General features: G+C 42.2%; 1 protein-coding gene across 5 annotated transcripts in view; it reads left to right on the forward strand.

Annotated features, from left to right (window-relative positions):
* The first annotated feature begins 7,258 nt into the window (after positions 1–7,258).
* Positions 7,259–18,173, forward strand: part of SS18 (SS18 subunit of BAF chromatin remodeling complex) — a 44,470-nt gene continuing 33,555 nt past the window's right edge. For 3 of the 5 annotated variants that reach the window (XM_071554635.1, XM_071554638.1, XM_071554639.1), the window contains exons 1-3: positions 7,259–7,438; positions 10,861–10,937; positions 12,216–12,300. In XM_071554635.1, coding sequence (XP_071410736.1) covers positions 7,370–7,438; positions 10,861–10,937; positions 12,216–12,300 — 231 coding nt within the window. In that variant the 5' untranslated portion in view covers positions 7,259–7,369. Of the gene's footprint in view, positions 7,439–7,535; positions 7,802–8,598; positions 8,618–10,860; positions 10,938–12,215; positions 12,301–18,173 lie in introns of those variants that run through there. The other 2 variants (XM_071554637.1, XM_071554636.1) reach the window with 2 other exon arrangements.

Genomic DNA, 18,173 nt, shown 5'->3' on the forward strand with positions numbered 1-18,173 from the left:
ATTATTTTGTCCCACATTCCCATCAGCAAAGCTTATGATTAGTCTTTTAACTTAGATTTTTTCTTACTGATAGCCCAAGCAACTTGATTTTCAGACTGACTTAATAGTAAGATACACTGCTATTTTACTTGCAAAATATATTGCAATTATGGGATAACACTGTGATGCTTTCCTAGAGTATCTATTTAGATGAGAGGCATGCTTTAAAACTGCATGCTAAATAAAAAGAGAGTGGTAAAAAACATTGCTATATATATTCTTAAAACAACATCAATACTAGAAATCAACATAGTTACTATTTTTTTTCTGTTTTCCTTATAGAAAATTGCAGCCAATTCCTGTTTGTAGGTAGTTCAGAGGCAGTTTACCAATTTCTAGCATGTACTCCTTGTTGTCCTCATTTTAAGGGAAGATACAGGCCTATCCTATCTTGCACATAACTGTGGACACTAATTAAAGTGAATTTGTGTGTGCTTCCTGCTGCTCCTGGAGCTCAACCTTCCCATCATCTTTTGGTGTGCCTACTCCTGTGAGCATGCAAAGAGATCCTTCTGGGCAGACAGGAGGACACCTCCTCACATGCCAGGGGAATACTCATTTTATCATCATTTTGTCTGCTAAAGTAAACAATAAATAACAGCAGAAGAACCCAGACACCACACACAGACCAATGTGATCAAGGGAATGCCATTTATTTCACACTGCACATGGTTTATATAGGGTTAAAGCTACATTCTATTGGCTAAATTGAACCTCACACCATTTAACTGCAAATCCCCATTGGTTATAAAGCATATCTCACAAGTCCAATGCTTATATGAACTCATCCTACATGTTTTCAGGAATATCTTCAGTGTGCTGTGAGAAACTTGAGTTCTCATGAGAAACCTCTGGGGAGTTGCCAAGAACTCCCGAGCAGAGATCTCTCCTCCCCAACAGTCAGCACAGCAGCTGCGATTTTGTTTATTCTTAGTTGCTTTCCGTCTCACAGGGTCTTATATAGATCAGGATTGATCACCTGTGATTTTTCTGTACCAACAGTCTGCCTGGAACAGTTGCACACCTGCTTTCCTCCTTTCCTCAGTGACGTAGCAGGGAAAGAGAGTTGCTTCAGCAGCCATCATCCCTACAGGCCAGACTTCTTCCCATATGCAGTCTCCTTTTTTTCACAGAAAACTTTCTCTACTTTGGGGACCCTCTTTTTATAGACTGCAGTCACACAAAGCATCTTCTTTCCCCTTTGGCTTCCACTTGAGCAGAAACACACATGCATAGATGCAAGGAGACCTGCATGGATGAACACCAGCAAGGAACTCCTGACAAAAACCAAACATAAAAATGAAGCGTACCAGGGGTAGAAGCAAGGATGGGGGATCTGGAGGAATACAGAGACACTGAGCATACAGATAGAGGATATTTTACTAATCTCAACCTTAGTTAAGGCTTCAGATAGTATCTGCTGTAACAGTGTCATAGGCAAACTGATGAAGTACTGACTAAGTGTACAGTGAGGTGCACTGTGAATTAGCTGAAGTGCCAGTCTTACAGGGTTGTGGTCAGCAGTATGGAGTCCAGTGGGGGGCCAGTCAACAATGATACAACTCAGGGGCCAATACTGGGGCCAATACTGTTTAACTTCTTCATTACTACCTGGATGACAGCAGAGAATTGGACCCTCACCAAGTTTGCAGATATTCCTAGAGTGGGAGATGTTGCCTACACCAAGTGGTGTATGCCTTCCAGAGGAACTCAGTGGGTTAAAGAAATAGGCAGACATGAACCTCATGAAGATCAACACAGGGAGGAGCAAAGTCCTGTACCTGGGGAGGAACAACCCCATTCACCAGCTCTCAATGGCAGACGACTGCTCAAAGCAGCTTTGCAAAAAGCACCTGGGAGTCCTGGTGGACAAGGTGAATGTGAGCCAGCAATGTGCCCTTAGCTCCAAGGCCAACAGCATCCTGAACGGCACTGGAAAGAGCATTGGCAGTAGAATGAGGGGGAGCCTTTACCTCATGGTATCAGGCTCTCTGAAAGGAAATTGCACGTAACATAATTTGCACTTTCTACATTCCCTCAGGAAGTTGTTGACTGGAATTGTGACAGGGTGGTAGTACTGCCCTGTAGTAGTTCAGTCATCTCTTCTGACCTTCATGGTCATGAGTCTTCAGAAGGCAGATGCTGGAGATGATCAGGTGATGCAGAAGTGGGAGTCCCCAGAAGAACAGTATGCCTCTGCACTGCAAATGTCTTGCCTTTAAACAGATCTGAAAGTTCAGTGATCGCCAAGATCACAGCTAGGTTTTCTTCAGCATAACTTGGCAGTGCCTTCTCATGTTTCTTTTCTGCTTTGCTTCCAGGAAGTTAGTGAACTGTAGCACTTTGCTTCTGTGTCCTGAAATAAAATATTAACCTCTAAGAATACTTGAGGAATTTTCAGCTCTAAGGAGGTTTAGATTAGATGTTCTGCTATTTTTTATTTATAGCATATGTTCCAAGTAGCTGGAGATTCCCTTTTGAAGAATAAAATCAGGACATGGAAAGATTTTCTCTCCACAGATGTTGCACTTACTCCCATTAGTGTAAACTGCTGAACCTGCTGTGAGCTTCTTTATTCTAAATATTTATACTTTCAGACTAAAATGACAGGTAGTAGAATAAAAATTGAGTAATCCAATGATTTTTCTCTGGGTTTGTTATTGCCTCTCTGGAATATCGCAAAGCCACCAATATCCTTGTAGTGTGCAGTGCTGTTTGGGTATTTCCTTTTACATCAGAACATACAGGCTTTCATTTCAGGTGCTAGTTCTTATTAATATTCCATACAATAGCCAGTGCAGAAGAGAAATGACAAAACTGGGGGAAAAACCAAACTGATAAGAAGCTGGCAGAATACATTCAAGACAAATTTACCCTCTTAGTGTGATCCCTTTTAGGAAGCAAAAATACAATTTACCCTAAAACCCACTCTGATATTGTGTATTTTGATAATAAGTTACTGTTTTTTAAATAAACAGAATTGGAACATCAGCCATTTACATAGGCAGACCTTCAGGTGCAAGCTTCATTTTGCAACAAAATGAATTAATGCAGAGACTGGGCATATAGGAAATTGCAGAACAGTTTCAGATCATCAAGTTCAGTTGGTGAAGAAGTACTACACCAAAAAAGGCATTTTCCCCTTTTACTATCTTCCTTTTTAATCTGCCAAAAGACATTTCTTCCTTGGAACCTGCTCTAACGTGTTACCTGGCAGTATTGCTGATGTTACAAAACACATGCATAAACACCTTTTTTTTTTTAACTGCAAGATGAAAAAGTAGTTTACCCTGAAAAGGAGGCACAAATTCACTGTTGTCATCCTGTTAGCAGTAGATTCTGAGCTATCATACTTACTATAGTAAAGAAATCAGGTGGGATTTTTTCATTTGAAGTGAATGCACTCAATGAGGTGCTGTCACCAAAAAAGAAGTTTATCTAAAGGTGCTGTCACCAAAAAAGGAGTTTATCTAAAGTCTTTTTCTAAGAAACACCTGACTCAGGAATCATTCTTCACATTTTTAGGCAGGTGGTGCTACCATAAAGTTCTTTGGTGTCCTTTTTCCCGCATATATAGCTTCATATATACTAATTTTTAAATTTTTAAATTTTAAATGCACATTTGAAAATGTGCTGATGAATCAGTAATGTCCATACCTTTACAGAAACTTGGATAATAAAAGTGGTAGAAAACAATTTGTTACTAAGAAATACAAGTTGGAACTTTTGGGGAAAAAATCTTCCAGAAAAAGACTGATCCTCCTCTGTCTGCATTCTTCTCTCTCCAAAAATATGACAAACTCAAAAGCATATCAACACAAAACCCCCCCAAACTACACTGACAAAAGAGATGGAAGAAAGATCTGATTGAAACATGTTTGCATTGGAAACTCTTGATGGTTGAGATTTATGCATCTAAATTACAATTAAATAATGTTAAGGTTGTGAGTAACTCACAAGAGCAAAAAAATGTGCAATTAATGGGAAAATATGCCATATGTGCTTTGATATCTAGGCATATTGCAGTGCATTAAGGAAGTCATAAAAAAGACACCCTGTTGTGGTTATGTGTTCTGAGACATGTGGCACATTTCCATTGTAGCTATCTATTTCCCTGCTTGTATGCATCTGTGCCATTATTTAAATGTTGATTTTGAATGTGAATTTCCCTTTGCATGGTAAAAAAACAGCAGAGCTGCAGACTTTCTTTTTTTCAATGTTTTTTTGGATCTGCTGCTATTTAGGAATGTGGAAGTCCAAAACATTAAACATACAAATGAAAAATATCACAAATCAAAATAAGTGGATTTAATTTAATCCTCAAACACAATAAAGGCAAAGGAGATGGTTGTAGTTACTATAAATGGATGATAACTGCCCTCTCAAAACTGACACAGTTAAATTTCAATCACTGTTCTCCTGTATTTTTCATGGAAACATTTAATTTGAAGCATTTGGGAAAATAAAATGGGAAATCACTACTTTCATTTTAAAGTTCCTCAACTGTGGCATCCCATAAGCATATTTTTTTCCCTTTACTCAAAACAAATCTGGAAATGTGGAAGAAGAGAATGGAACATTCAGATCCTAAAAGCACTATTTATGTGGCTGGCATGTAACCCAAATTGTCCCACTGTGATCACCAAGATACCCCAGTGCACAATATTTTATACACAGTGGTTGGGTAACCAGAGAATGACATCTAGATGTCATACTTGTGAAAACAGAAACATCTTTTGTGGCATTCCCAGTATTCCATTTATTTCATGGGAATCTGTTTGCTCTCCAGTTGCTGGAGATGCCTGTAGCCTCGGGACACTTTCAGACACTGATTCTCCAGAGCCAAGTGTAAGCTTCTGCTAAAAAATTAAGTCCTCATAATTCTGTTTGCAACTGGCTAGGAGATGGTATCTTCCAGTCACACACTGATTTGTCCATGGCCATCATGCATTCTTCATTCCTAGGATTCTTTGTTGCTGTTTGTAGTTATTAGAAAAAATACTCCTTTGAACACAGAGATATTACAAGTTACCCCAAGAGTTCACTCCAAGATCATACAAAAATAACCGTAAATCCCCATGTAGCACATCAACTTTAGAAAAGAGCAGGTTTCCTCAATGCTTTTTTTTCTATTTTTGGTTTCCTACAAGTGTTATAGTGATGATGATGATGATGATGATGACGATGATGATGATTGATGATGATGATGATGATGATGATAAAGTGTGTGGGAAACAGAAAAAAATGGGCAAAGATAGTCCAAAATAATGGACCCAGATACCATGGTGATGAGTGAAATGGTGAGAAACACCAACAACCTAATGGATATGCTGGCATTGCTCCTTAGTATGACCTACAGTGCAAGGATTGGGCCAGAAACACTTCCTGGAGAGAAAACCAGGCCAGATTAGCATACATTAACTCAGGGTCCTGTATAATCTGAGGAGACGGGGCAGAAGAAGTGCCATTCTGGTAACAGAAAGCATAAGGCCCAGGCAGCGGGCACTTGGAGAGTGCGATGCTGTAGGAATGCAGGAACAGCTTGGCAGCCAGCAGCCTGGGAACTGGTTATCAGGGAAAAAAGCATGGGGTGGTGAGTAGTTGCAGTACACCCTTGGACAGCAGAGCTAGGAAGAGTAATCTTCATGGGGCTGGCGAATGGAGCCAGCCTAGAAACAGTCTGAGGAGAAGGCATGCCAGTTGGGAAGCAGATGTACAGCCACGGGGTGGCCATGGATGCCCCTGACAAACATGTGCTGTAACCCAAAGGGCTGGAGGGAAGAGGGAGAGTTTTCAGGCAGCGACAGCTGAGAAACAGAGCAAGCAACACACCGAGTAAGGACCCAGATTCACATTTTGTGTTGCGGTGTCCTGTCAGTCACAGCAGCACACGCCTCTGCCAGCCGTAAGAGCAGGGATCAATCTGCAAAGGGCAAGGAATTCTGCATCCACAGCCTGTAGTGTTGCACTGGAATGCACACAGGCTAAGCAGGGCATGTGGTCTGGAAAAAGCTGGTTTAAAATGCTTTAATTGGGGACTTTAAACGTCCCTGTACCCATTACTCTTTGAAACCCCTCGTTCTTCTAAAGAATTGTCTTAGACTTTACAAACTTGCTCATGCAGCTCTTTAGCAGAAAGGAGATTCCCTCCCGTGGCTGCACTGAAACAAATCAAGGCTAGATTCAGCACTTCCAGTGTCTGTCATTTATACTTAAAAGTTGCAGCAGAAGTTGCTTTTCCATGCTCCGTTTCACTCCCACGGCACGGAAGCTGCGGCTCCCCAGCTCGGCAGGGAAAGCAGCTCCAGGTCAGCGAGCTGGGGCCGCACAGCTGCCCCCCCCAACTTCTCATGGAGTTGTTAGGGTTGGAAAGGACCTCTGGAGATCACCCAGTCCGACCTCAGGGGCACCTAGAGCAGGTGACACAGGAACGCATCCAGGTGGGTCTGGAATGTCTCCAGAGAGGGATCCACGACCTCCCTGGGCAGCTGTTCCAGTGCTCTGCCACCCTCAATGTAAAGAAGCTCTTCCTCATGTTGAAGAGGAATTTTTTGTGCTTTAGTTTACGGACACTGCTCCTTGTCGAGTTGCTGGGCATCACTGAGAAGAGCTCGGCATCATCCTATGGTAGGAGTGTCATAGCGGCAGCACCACCTCTCCGGGCGCTTTCTGACCGCCAGTCCCCTCACGGACGGGACGGGACGGGACGGGACGGGACGGGACGGGCACACCGCAGACCCGCAGCCGTTCCCGCTCCCCGCTCCCTCTCCCCCTCCTCGCTCTCCGCTCCCGCCGTCTCCCGGGGCTTCCCTGCGGCGCCCCCCGCCCCGCCCGGCGGCCAGCGCGGGTGCAACCAACTGCGGCGCTGGGCGGAGGGGGGAGCAGAGCGCCGCCGGCACAGCCGGAGCGCGGCAGCGCTCGCACCTCCCCAGCGGGTCGTACCACTGCGCTGCCCGTCCGGCGCTGAGGCGCGTCGGGCAGGAACGTACCAATGCTGCGGAGGGAAAGGGGGTAGACAAGAGGGTGCGTGACAAGGGGTGAGGGGGGTCACGTTCGAAATGGTGCAGTGCCGGCTCTCGGTCTCGGTGTTTCGGCCGGGCCGGGCGGGGCGGCCGCGCCCTCATCGGAGCTCCCGCTTACCGGCGGCAAAAGCGGGGAGGAGCCGTCGGTCCTCCTTAACCCCTTCCCCCGGCGGGACGCGGATGGGCCGTCCCGCCATGGGCGCGCCCCCGCCCCCCCGCGCGCCGCGTTCTTCCCGGATCGCCGCCGCTGGATCCGTGGGGTGCGCGTGCGGGCAGGCGGGAGCGGAGCCTCCCGGCATCCTCCAGACATGTCGGTGGCGTTCGCGGCCCCGCGGCAGCGGGGCAAGGGCGAGATCACGCCGGCAGCCATCCAGAAGGTGAGGAGGGCGGGGGCGGGAGGGCCCGGCCCGGCGGCCCCGGGGGCTGCAGCTGCCGCTTCCTGCCGCGCGGGGAACGGAGGCGGCGGCGGCGCCCGCAGCGCCGAGGCCTTGCCGGGGGAAGGGAGGCGGCCGCGCCGCGCTCGCCTTGCACCGGGTCCGGTCCGGCCCGGCGGGGCTGCCCCACTCCCTGCGCTCGGGCACTTGTTGCGAGGTCCCGGGGCCGGGCGGAGGCGCCGGGCGGGGGCGGGCCATGTGCCCGAGCCTCCCGCCCCACCTTCTTTCCTCCACTTCGGCTGCCCCCATCGCCCCCGCGGGCGTGAATTACTCCCAGAGAACTCTTCCTGGGAGCGGAGGAGGCGAGTAAGTCCTTCCTGCGAGGGGGCCCTGACCGCGGGGCCGCAGACGGGCTGTTCCAGACCCTCTGAGGGCTGAGCGGCGGCTCCGGCACCCAGACTCGGTCGGCCTGGTAGTTACCGCTCCCTCCCTCTAACCCTTAAGTGTGATTAAAGAAGAACATTGCTGCCGGAGCCAATGACAGCGGCTCCGGACGACTCCATTTAAGCTTTTGTGGGAGGGAGAAAGTTCACTTGTTAAAGCGCTAACAGGATCTATGATAATCCAGTGTTTTCCGTCGGCAGAAACAAATGAGCATGTTCAAGTTTACTGGTAACTGGATGGTGTTTGGAAACTTTGCTGAAGACTTGTGCTGTCATTGGTATAGATAGCTGTGAATCAAACATTTCAGATTGCTACAAGCTCGTTGTATAGGAGGAGCCTTTTGGGTAGATAACAGCTAACCTCTGATTTAATAAAGAATTAGAGTCTTGACAAAGTAGGTGTTTCAGGGATATGGACCTCAAAGAAGACCCCAGAGTTATAATGGAGACCTCCAGGGTACTGTGGGAGAAGTTGGTGCTTGAGAATTGTAGATGAAAGATATATACCCACTGGGTGGAAAGCTGCCCAGAGGTAGTCTGTGGAGACTTCAGGTCACAGAGGTGCACATGGAGAATACAATTAAGTTTTTCTTGTGCTGTAGTCAAACTGTTAATTTGATGGTGATGTGCTGGCAAATACCTAGTGTAGTTGAAGCTGAAGAACCTTTGTAATGTACATGAGCTGTCAGAAACCCTGGAGGTACCTTCATCCAGCTGGAAACTAAATTCTCTTTTGATGGTAGGTGTTTGTTTCAATTTTCTATCAGTAAATATAGAATTAAACTTGTATAAAACAATTGTCTGCAGCCTCATCTAGGATACAGTTATACTCCTTTCTCCCTTTCTTCTTGGCCTTAGCCTTCTTCCCTGCCTCCCAGCCCTTCCTTCCTAAGAGGTCCAGCTTACATGGCTGCAGTGAAGAATGCAACCATCTAACTGGCAGTCCCAGGGTCTACCTGTCTGCTAAGCCTTAAGTATCTACTGTTTTCCTCAGGAATGTGGAGACATTCTGAGGAGAGCCTTGATTCAAGGTGTCCTTTGCAAGTGCTCCATTAGACTTTGGTATCAAAGGTATTATCTCCTTTTTTTTTTTTCTTCTGGTGAAAGTGGCCAGTGTGTTTCTTAGAAAACTTGAAGTTAGTACGTGTGTCATGTGTCTGTGTAGCAGTGGGTTTGGAAACCTCTTTGGGGAGTGCAGCTGCAGCTTTGTCTGGTTTCTGAGGCTCGCCCAGTAACTGAAAATACTGCAGTTATGTCTGTGTTTAGTGCTTAATGACTGTTTCCAAATCCAGCAGTTTCAGGCAAAATACTTGCACTGGGATCCTTAGTCAGGTCTGGTGATTCCTGGTTAGAGTTTAGGAAAATTTCTCTGGCTGGCTTATTCTTACGTGGATAGAAGTCCAGGAGTGGACTGTGTAAGGTTTCTGACTCCATATCCTTTTCATAGTAGAATTGTATTAGGAGTAAAAAAAAAGGTATCAGTACTCATTTTTTTTTCTCTTTGTAGAATTTGTTTAGGTTGGATTCCTAGGGAAGTGAAGATTAGTAATGATTTTGTGCTTTCCTTGTAAAAGCATGAGCCTAGTCATGGCTAGTTTCAGCCACGTTTGGAAGGAAAGAGTCTTAGGAGTGGTTCAGATTCTGTTAGTTTGGGGAATTTCAGCAGCTAGGTAAAGGGTTCTAAACTAGCTTTCCAGTGAGAGAAAGCAAAGGAATAAATTAACACAAAATTTTCCATATGGCAGTAAATTTTCTGTTTCACTCAGTTGGATAACTTGGCTGGTAGTTCAGATTAGCAGTGGTTCTGCTGAGTCTTGCATGCTGATGTCTGAGCAGAATGCAGGATGGGCAAAAAAGACAAGAGTGTGGCGAATGTGCAGCTCTGGGAAACCAGGGTGTTTTGTTTTTCCTGTTTGTATGATCTTACGAACTTTTTGTAGAAAGCTGTGAGATTGACCATTTGCCATGGGTTTTAGAAGTACTTTTTTGTGTCAGAAAATTATTTCATATGTGTTTATTTTTGTGGACACTTTTGTAGTATAACAGATCTATTGTGCCCATTTGTTCTGGTTCTGGCCAGGATAGGGTTAATTTTTGCTGTGGCCACGAGGGTCATGGCCAGCACCTGGAGATTATTCTGTGCCACTTTATATCAGGGATGTGTAAAGGGTGGTGGGGTCGGGTATTTTCGGAGGTTCTGGATGTTGAGCACTCGTGTGTGAATTGTTTGCCACTGTGTACACTGTGTTATTAATGCTGTTACTTTTCCTGTTCATTTTCTCATTGCTGTTTCCAGTAAATTGTTCCTATGTCAACTCATGATCTTTACCTTTTGTGCCTCCAGTTCTCCTCTCCAATCACTGCAAGGGCGTAGGGGGAAGTGAGTGAGGGGCTCGTGGTTTGGAGTGTTTTGGTGGGAACACTAAATTGGGGAATACCATTCCTAAACCACAACACCAAGTATCAATAAAATGCAGTTTAGTTAGAGATTCTTCATGTAAATATGGCCTGGCTTTCCAGCCCATTTCCTGGGCAGCTGACTTTTCACCAATAACAATTTCAGTGCCTTTTGTTATTTATAAACAGTTGCAGGCTTTAGAAGGAGAAGGGAAACTTGGGGTATAAACTTTTAAGTAAATTTCTTGTTAGCAGTCAAATGAATGTAGAAAACTTGTAAAATCTGTAAGAACTTGGTGCAGAACAGGCATAGGTGTTTGAACAGGACATTTCACAAGTGTAGTTATGGTAGTGCTATGGAACCCTTAAACTGAAAACAGTAAAACTAATCGGGGGGGGAAATGGGAGCAAAAGAGTGTTCTATAAATAATGGGTGAAGTAGAACCTTGTGGATTACTACTTCTTTTTTGTTGTTGTTTTTAAAAACTCTGAGAAGAGGAACAAGACTCAAGACTCAAACTTATCTTCGGTTTCTTTCCACAAAGAATATGAACCTTACTCCAAACTATTTCTTTATTGTTTCAGATGTTGGATGAAAATAACCATCTTATTCAGTGTATAATGGACTATCAGAACAAAGGAAAGACCTCTGAATGCTCTCAGTAAGATCTTAATCCATATCTTCTGTGGACTGGGTGAACTTCCATGTAGATCACCATTCTTGATTGGTTTAGCTCACCTTGTAGGAGAACTTGCTGTGAAGAACAGATAAGTAGTGCTACAGATTACACTTGAAATCTATGTGGAGTTTTTTATTTCCTTTATGAGTATCACTTCTGTCACTGAAATGCTGCACCTTGCCTACTGCAAGTTGGTGTCATGATGATGACACTCATAAAAATTGGGACTGTATAACCAACACCTTTTTCCTCTGTATCGTAATTATACTTTGGGAAAGAGGTAGCTTTCTTCTTAAACATTTCAAAATCATGTGGGAAAATGGACCTTTCTTCTTCCTAACTGAATGTTTGAAAACTGCCTGCTTTTCACTTGCCCAAGAACAAACAGGCTTGTCTTAAATGTTTGGCTTGCCAGAGTATCCCATGTGGACTTGCTGTCTCGTGAGATCTTTGAAGAGTGACCTGAGAGAACTTAGAAGGAGTGAATTGTTAAGGAATGTTATTTTCCCATTACTCATGTCTGGCATGAGATGATTGTGGCACCCATGTAACCAAGTATGGTGTCATGTGACAGACAGAGCATCATAGTATAGCTCAAGACCCTTGCCAAGAGAACTGGTAGTCTGGGAGTAGGATTTTTGGTTCAAGGGAATACTTTTGTTCTAGCACAGTTAGTGTGTTAAGCTGTTTTCAAGCCTTTAGTTCTTTGTACTTGTACTCTGTTCCTGCTTTCAAGGTTTTTTTGAGACTGGACTAGATGTTGAGACTCAGGACTGTGGTTCTGTAGCAGAAAAATCATACCATAGCAAACTTCCAAAGCTTAAGATCCTGATGAAATGTGTGCACAGGTCTTGGTCACGATTCACATAATTCTATGATATATATGTGAACATAATAGAAATAACTCCTTTTCTCTAGTGTTTGTGATGGAAATTACACCAGACACAAACACACTCAACTCTGTCTTCTGGTGATTTAGTTTAGCGTGGGAAGTGAAATAGGTGAGAAGAATGTCACCCAGCTTTAGATTTTTTCACAGCAAGAGAGAAGCAGAGAAGAGGCACAGATTTGAGGGAGACATTGGGAAAGATTGGACAATAGCAAAGTGTAAGGGAAAAGGCTTAAGATTCCTAATAATGGTACTCTTGTAAGTCTCTCTTGGTTTACATAGCTAGCTTTCTTAATGTGTAGAATTAAAGTAAATTCTGATGTTGCTGTATTTGTGAATTAAGATCTGTTTTGCTTTGTTTGTTTTGTTAGGTACCAGCAGATGCTGCATACAAACTTGGTTTACCTGGCCACTATAGCTGACTCCAACCAGAACATGCAGTCTCTACTACCAGCAGTAAGTACAAAACAGTGTGAAAGTAGGGAATAGATTTTGTTTGGATTCCTGGAGAAAAAAAACCAAAACAACCAAACTAGTGTTTGAGGGACTGACCAAACACTTTGCCTCTGATTTAGTGTATATTGAACACATGATACAGTGTGTCTTCATGCTGTTTTAAAGGTAGTCTCACTGTTTAGGTCGTGCTTAAAACCTGCCTTGTTTAACTGGAGACTGTTACTGTGTATCAGATGTGCAGTGCATGGGTTATCTGACTTTCCACCTGGATAGATTTTTTCCGCCCTCAGCTGAGAACTGTAATGATGTGGCTCTTACTCAACAACTACAGTAGTACTCTTTCATCTTACATTTGGGAAAGGTGGGGGATGTTTGGGTTTTTTTTAAATTATTATTACGTTTTTGTTTTTTGCTGGAATGTAATCCATTCTTTTGCCCCAGTGGAATGAGACTGGGTAAATTTTTGTCTGCTTTTCTATGCTGTAGATGAGTGTCACATTCTTTGCCTCTCTCCTGTTTTGGAAAACAACCTTTTTTTAAGATGGGTAGTGATAACATGTAAAAATTAAGGGCTCACAGGCTTAATTTGAAACACTGCATTGCTTTACATTTCTGGGATATTACTTGCTAACTTTTTTAATGTGAATTTTTTTGAGTCTGTGTTGCTGAACTCTGTATTTTATAAAATATGTCAAATTTTTCCTATTTTCCATTGCTTATGGAGCAGTAAGGAAGGAAAGAGCAAACATTAAAATAACTTGGTATCTCTTTGCTTCTTACATTAATCAGAAAGCTTGGGGAATTCACTGTGAGTAACACAAGGAAGTTCTTTGTTTTTTGGTAATAAGACTTTTCTTGAATTAATATAGCCTTGATTCATTTCTGTAATATGAAGCTAAAAAGAATGTCTATAAAACAGCCATTCCTAGATACTCGTTTTCACCAACTGAAATTGAATTACTTTTTCTTTGGTCTCCGGAGAAGTGTTCTCCAATCATTGCTACTGGCAAAGCATCCTTTCAAGTTGGTACCTGGAGGACTATAGAAACAGTGCTTCATTATGTCCAACCTGTTGTGCCTGGAGAGGCTTCTCTTTTTATAAAACCATGCTTGTAGCTGAGGGGGAGGGAGGGAAACCTTTAAGAGGTCTGTGTGTGTTCCTCAACTAATATGTTTTTTGAGGCTTAATTCATATCCTGGTTCTGATGACAACTGGAAATGAATTTGACCTTATCCTAGTCCCTGATGAACAGCCCTGTTGTTCAAGTTGAATGTGATGACATTCTCTTCTTAAAAGAAAATGAAGATAGTGCTGGGAAAGGCTTTTGCAGATCAGGACTGAAGTGCATTTCTGATCTCAAATGTAAGGAATACTCCTCAGTACTGAGGAAACTAGCATGTGTATGTCTGTTGGTGGAGGGAGAGGAGAGGGAGTCCCCTTTGGACAGCTGAGGAGGGGAATAAAGAGGTAGCTTCCTTGTTTTTCTTTCAAATTAAAATACAAAATGAAATTTTGATCTTCAGCCCTACCTAAATGTAGATATGCTGACCTACCAAGTAAAATCTTGGAAGATTTCTCTGAAATGTGGTAGTGTAATCTGATTAGGATGATTTTTGTTGGAGTTTATAGAAAAATGTTCTTTGAACTCTTTCGGTCTTTCCAGTAAATTTTAGTTAGAAGACTTGGGGAACATGTGCGCTATTGCTTTTTTTAATGCAAGATAAACTTCTTCAGACTCTTTCCCTCTATTTGCTTTCCATTTAAGAACTGATGAGGCTCAAGTTGACTTGGAAGCAGTATGTTTCTCTTCACCATGTTTCTCTATCCACTCTTGAGCAGTCTTACTTAAATTCAAGGGTTGTGGGTGGCAACACTTAAATATGGAGCAAGATACTGTGTGTGTAGACATTAGTATTTTTAATACTAAAATGCATCAACTTTTTGATACTACTATTGCAGTAACTTTCCACATAGTTTAGGAGGGATTGAGTCTGGATGGCTTCTGGAGTTGGGTGGTATCTCATCAATTCATATGTGAAAGATGGTTCCCCTAATAAACTACTTTTTCTTTTTTGTTTAAATTTTAACTTGTTGCTGTTTTCATCAGCTAGATAAACTCAAAAAATTTCTCAACTTAAAGCATTTCATAGAAAATAATAGTTATGTAGTAAAATGAGGTTGAAAATACAATACTGCTGGTAAAATAGCATTCATGCTGAAGAAAAGAATGATCAGGTTCACTGAAGTTTTTTAATACAAGGTAAAATGACTAACCTGATGATACCTTCATTGTATCCTCTAACAATATTTGTTAGATTTAATGTTTTATATTGTTGGGGAAAATGCTCATAGTCAGTTGTTGTCCCTCTGTCCTTGTCAGAATGCACTGTTATAATGAAATTACTGACGTGCTTTCTGGTACTGCCGGCAGAGAACAGGAACTGTAGAGCACCGAGAGTGTTGTGCAGGGAAATGTTCATGTAACGGAGACCTGGAAGTGAGGAAAAGGTGAAACAGGTGAAGGAAGCACTGCAGTGTCTCGGTAAAAGGAACTAAAAAACTTTGAAACTCCAGTGCTGTAACAAAGCTCCTGCTGCCCCTGTATGCGTGCTAGAGAATTATTATACCTTTTGGGGTAAGAGACCTTCTTTCATATTAAAAGACAAAAGAAAGTATGAGGTTAATCTGCAGTCAGCCAGTCTCAGCAGCATTATTGAGGGCAGGGCTATTTTGGGGTGTTTTCCCAGCTCGGTAAGAGCAGTGACCAAGTCCATATGGGACATTGATACAACTTTCTGCTGCCTCTCTTTGAGTTGTGGCTGGTATTTCTTTCTTGGATAGCAGTTAAAAGTCTCTTTACCACCACTGTATCAGATAAGCTACCTTCCCAAAAAGGGCCTGTATGGTGGGGATCACAGCACTGTTGCATTCTTGTGGTTTTTCATTAGTGCTGCTTTTGAGGGAGGCTACAGCCTTGAACTGTAGAGAGCAAAGATGCAATTAAACTAGTAGTAAAGTATTAAATATCAAACTGCAGAACAGGCATCTTATCCTGTCTAACTTTTATTTTTTTGTTTTCTTGAGAGAATGTGTTTTAGTGGCCTTAAAAGTCATTGCAAACTATTGAATAAGAGACCCCCAGCTTTTTTACTTGGACATTTTCCCTCCCTTGTATGTCTTCATTTTGCCAAATATTTATATGGAAACGACCAATGACCATCACTTTATTTGGTACATAAAGGGGAGCTTTCCTTTTTATAATGGGCAGATAGTGAGGTCTGCAGGAATGATTGATTTGGACCATGTACGTAAGTTTTTTTTAATCACAGAAATTGATTTTTTTCAGTGTCTTTCATTATGCAACTTGCCTTCTGTCAGCAGGCAGAGCACAAGACTTTGGTGTGTATTTCAAGAAAGTGATGAAAATAAATGATTATTACTACTCTCTTGTGTAATATACCAGTTTCCTTTTACATTGAAAGTGCCAGGTTCTTACAGTAGCAGGCTTTGGCCTGCATGTGAAATGATTTCCAAGAAAACTTGTGTCCAAGTTGTAGAAAAATCTGGACATCGCATTAAATTACTTTTCTAAATTTCCTAATACTGGAAAGATTATTAATTCTCTAATAAAAAAGTGATTTTTTTTTTCTTGCTTGAGATATTTATTTCAAAGCTAAAGATTTTTATAGGACTTGTGAAATCCTTTGTTGTGTGATGCTCCCAAATCTGTTGCACAGATTGAAGTGGAGTCCATGCCACTTTGGTTACAAAACAGTGCTATATGAAATGGTGATTGCTTTTTATAAACACCCAACATGAACAGGAACTGAAATGCTGGTTATTTCCAAAGTAACTACTTCAAGAGATAGAACCATTAAAAATTATTGCTGGCACTTGAAGATTTTTTCTTATTTTGTGTGTGTATGGTGGTGGTTGTCTTTTGGTTTGGTTTTTTAGTTTTTTCTTTTTTTCTGAGTTGTGGAATTCAGCAGACTAAATACCAATCTTTACTGTAATCATCGTTTAACTCAAACAGTAGAAAGTCTCACATGATCTTAAACATACTTTATTTTTCAAAAGGGAAATGTTCAATCTATATTTTTAATGTACTTGTGATTAGTTTGTAGAAAAAAGTTGGAGTCCTAGGAACTGAACAGTGCACTGTTATTTTTTGGTAGCCTTTATTTGAACATAAAAGATGTCTAAAATATATTTTAATTGAATTATCTTGATACTGTTTTTCTTGGGGAAAAAAAAAGTGAAGATGGCATCCAGAAAATAAAAATATGGTTCACTGTTAATAGCTTAAAATGAAATTTTGAAATAAAACAGTTCTTGCTGATGATGAGAGAATTCCTAAATGTGATTCTTGTCTGGTTATGTACCAAATACCTGGGAAAGTCTGGTATCTCTGGTTGTGTTGTGGCTTAACCCCAGATGGCAACTAAGAACCATGCAGCTGCTTGCTCACCTCACACATCTTCCCTTCACTGGCAGGGGGATGGGCAGGAGAGTCAGAAGAAAAGGTAAAACCTATGGTTGGAGATGAGGACAGTTTAATAATTTAAATAAAATGTTATAATAATAATATCAGAATCACAGAATATGCCAAGCTGGAAGGGACTCACAAGGATCATTCAGTGCAATTCCTGGACCTGCACAGGACCATCCCCAAGAGTCACACCATGTGCCCAAGAATATCATCCAATCTCCTCTTGAGCTCTGTCAGGTTTGGTGCTGTCACCACTTTTCTGGGGAGCCTGTTCCAGCATCCAACCACCTTCTGGGTGAAGAACCTTTTTCTAATACCCAACTTAAATCTCCCCTGACATAACTACAGGCCATTCCCTCAGGTCCTGTCACTGGTAACCACAGAATAATACTACAACTGTAATTAAACTGAGACAGCAAAACCTGAGACCAATGCCCAGCCCGAGTATGATACTCTGTGGTGTGGAGTATCCCTTTGGCCAGTTTGGGTCAGCTGTCCTGGCCGTGCTCCCTCCCAGCTTCTTGGCCACCTGCTCTCTGACATGGCATGGGAAACTGAAGAGTCGTTGCCTCAGAGTAAGCACTACTTAGCAACAACAAATACATCAGTGTGTTATCCATGTTATTCTCCTTCTGAATCCAAAACACAGCACTGTACCAGCTCTTAGGAAGAAAATCAGCTCTAGCCCACAGGAAAGCAGGACAGGTAGTATAACAGAAAATCTGTTTGTGGTATGTGCTGTCCTGCTTATCACAGCTGGCATCAGTCTTTAAATCTCTAGCTTAATTCTCTGTGTATTTAATGTCAGTGTATCAATTAAATTAGTTTTAAAGCAGACACACAGAGTGGTATGGTGCATAATTCAGCATTAGCCTTTCAGAACACAAGTCCATACCCAATTCAAGTTCAGCTATTTGTAAACTGACTTATTAGAGAACAGAGCAAAAGGAAGGTCGAATGTTTCCTGTGAAGAGGCAAAGGAGCTATTAGTAAGAACTGAAACTTGCATTTGAAGAATAGTTGCTCTGATTAAATGTGTTTTAAACAGTTTTTTAAAAAACATAGTTTTTCAAGACTGTTTAAAAGAGAAACATAAGGTAGTAGATTTCTTGGGAAAAGGAGGAAAGATGTAGCGTTCATACCTACCATATTACGTGAGTACACTCCAAGGAATTTTCCTGCTGCTCTTCAAGAAAGGGATTAGTAGAGGCACTATGATTGGGATGGTAAAGTAAATAATGCGGAGGATCAAAGGACATCACGTGATGAACCTTTATGGTTTTAGGTAAAATGCCATTTACTAATACACTGCAAGCGGTTTATATAGGGTCAAAGCTATGTGCTAATTGGCTATTTTAATTGTCACACCATAAAGCAACA

This window comes from Pithys albifrons, chromosome 4 (assembly GCF_047495875.1).
Source record: "Pithys albifrons albifrons isolate INPA30051 chromosome 4, PitAlb_v1, whole genome shotgun sequence".
Lineage (NCBI taxonomy): Eukaryota > Metazoa > Chordata > Aves > Passeriformes > Thamnophilidae > Pithys > Pithys albifrons.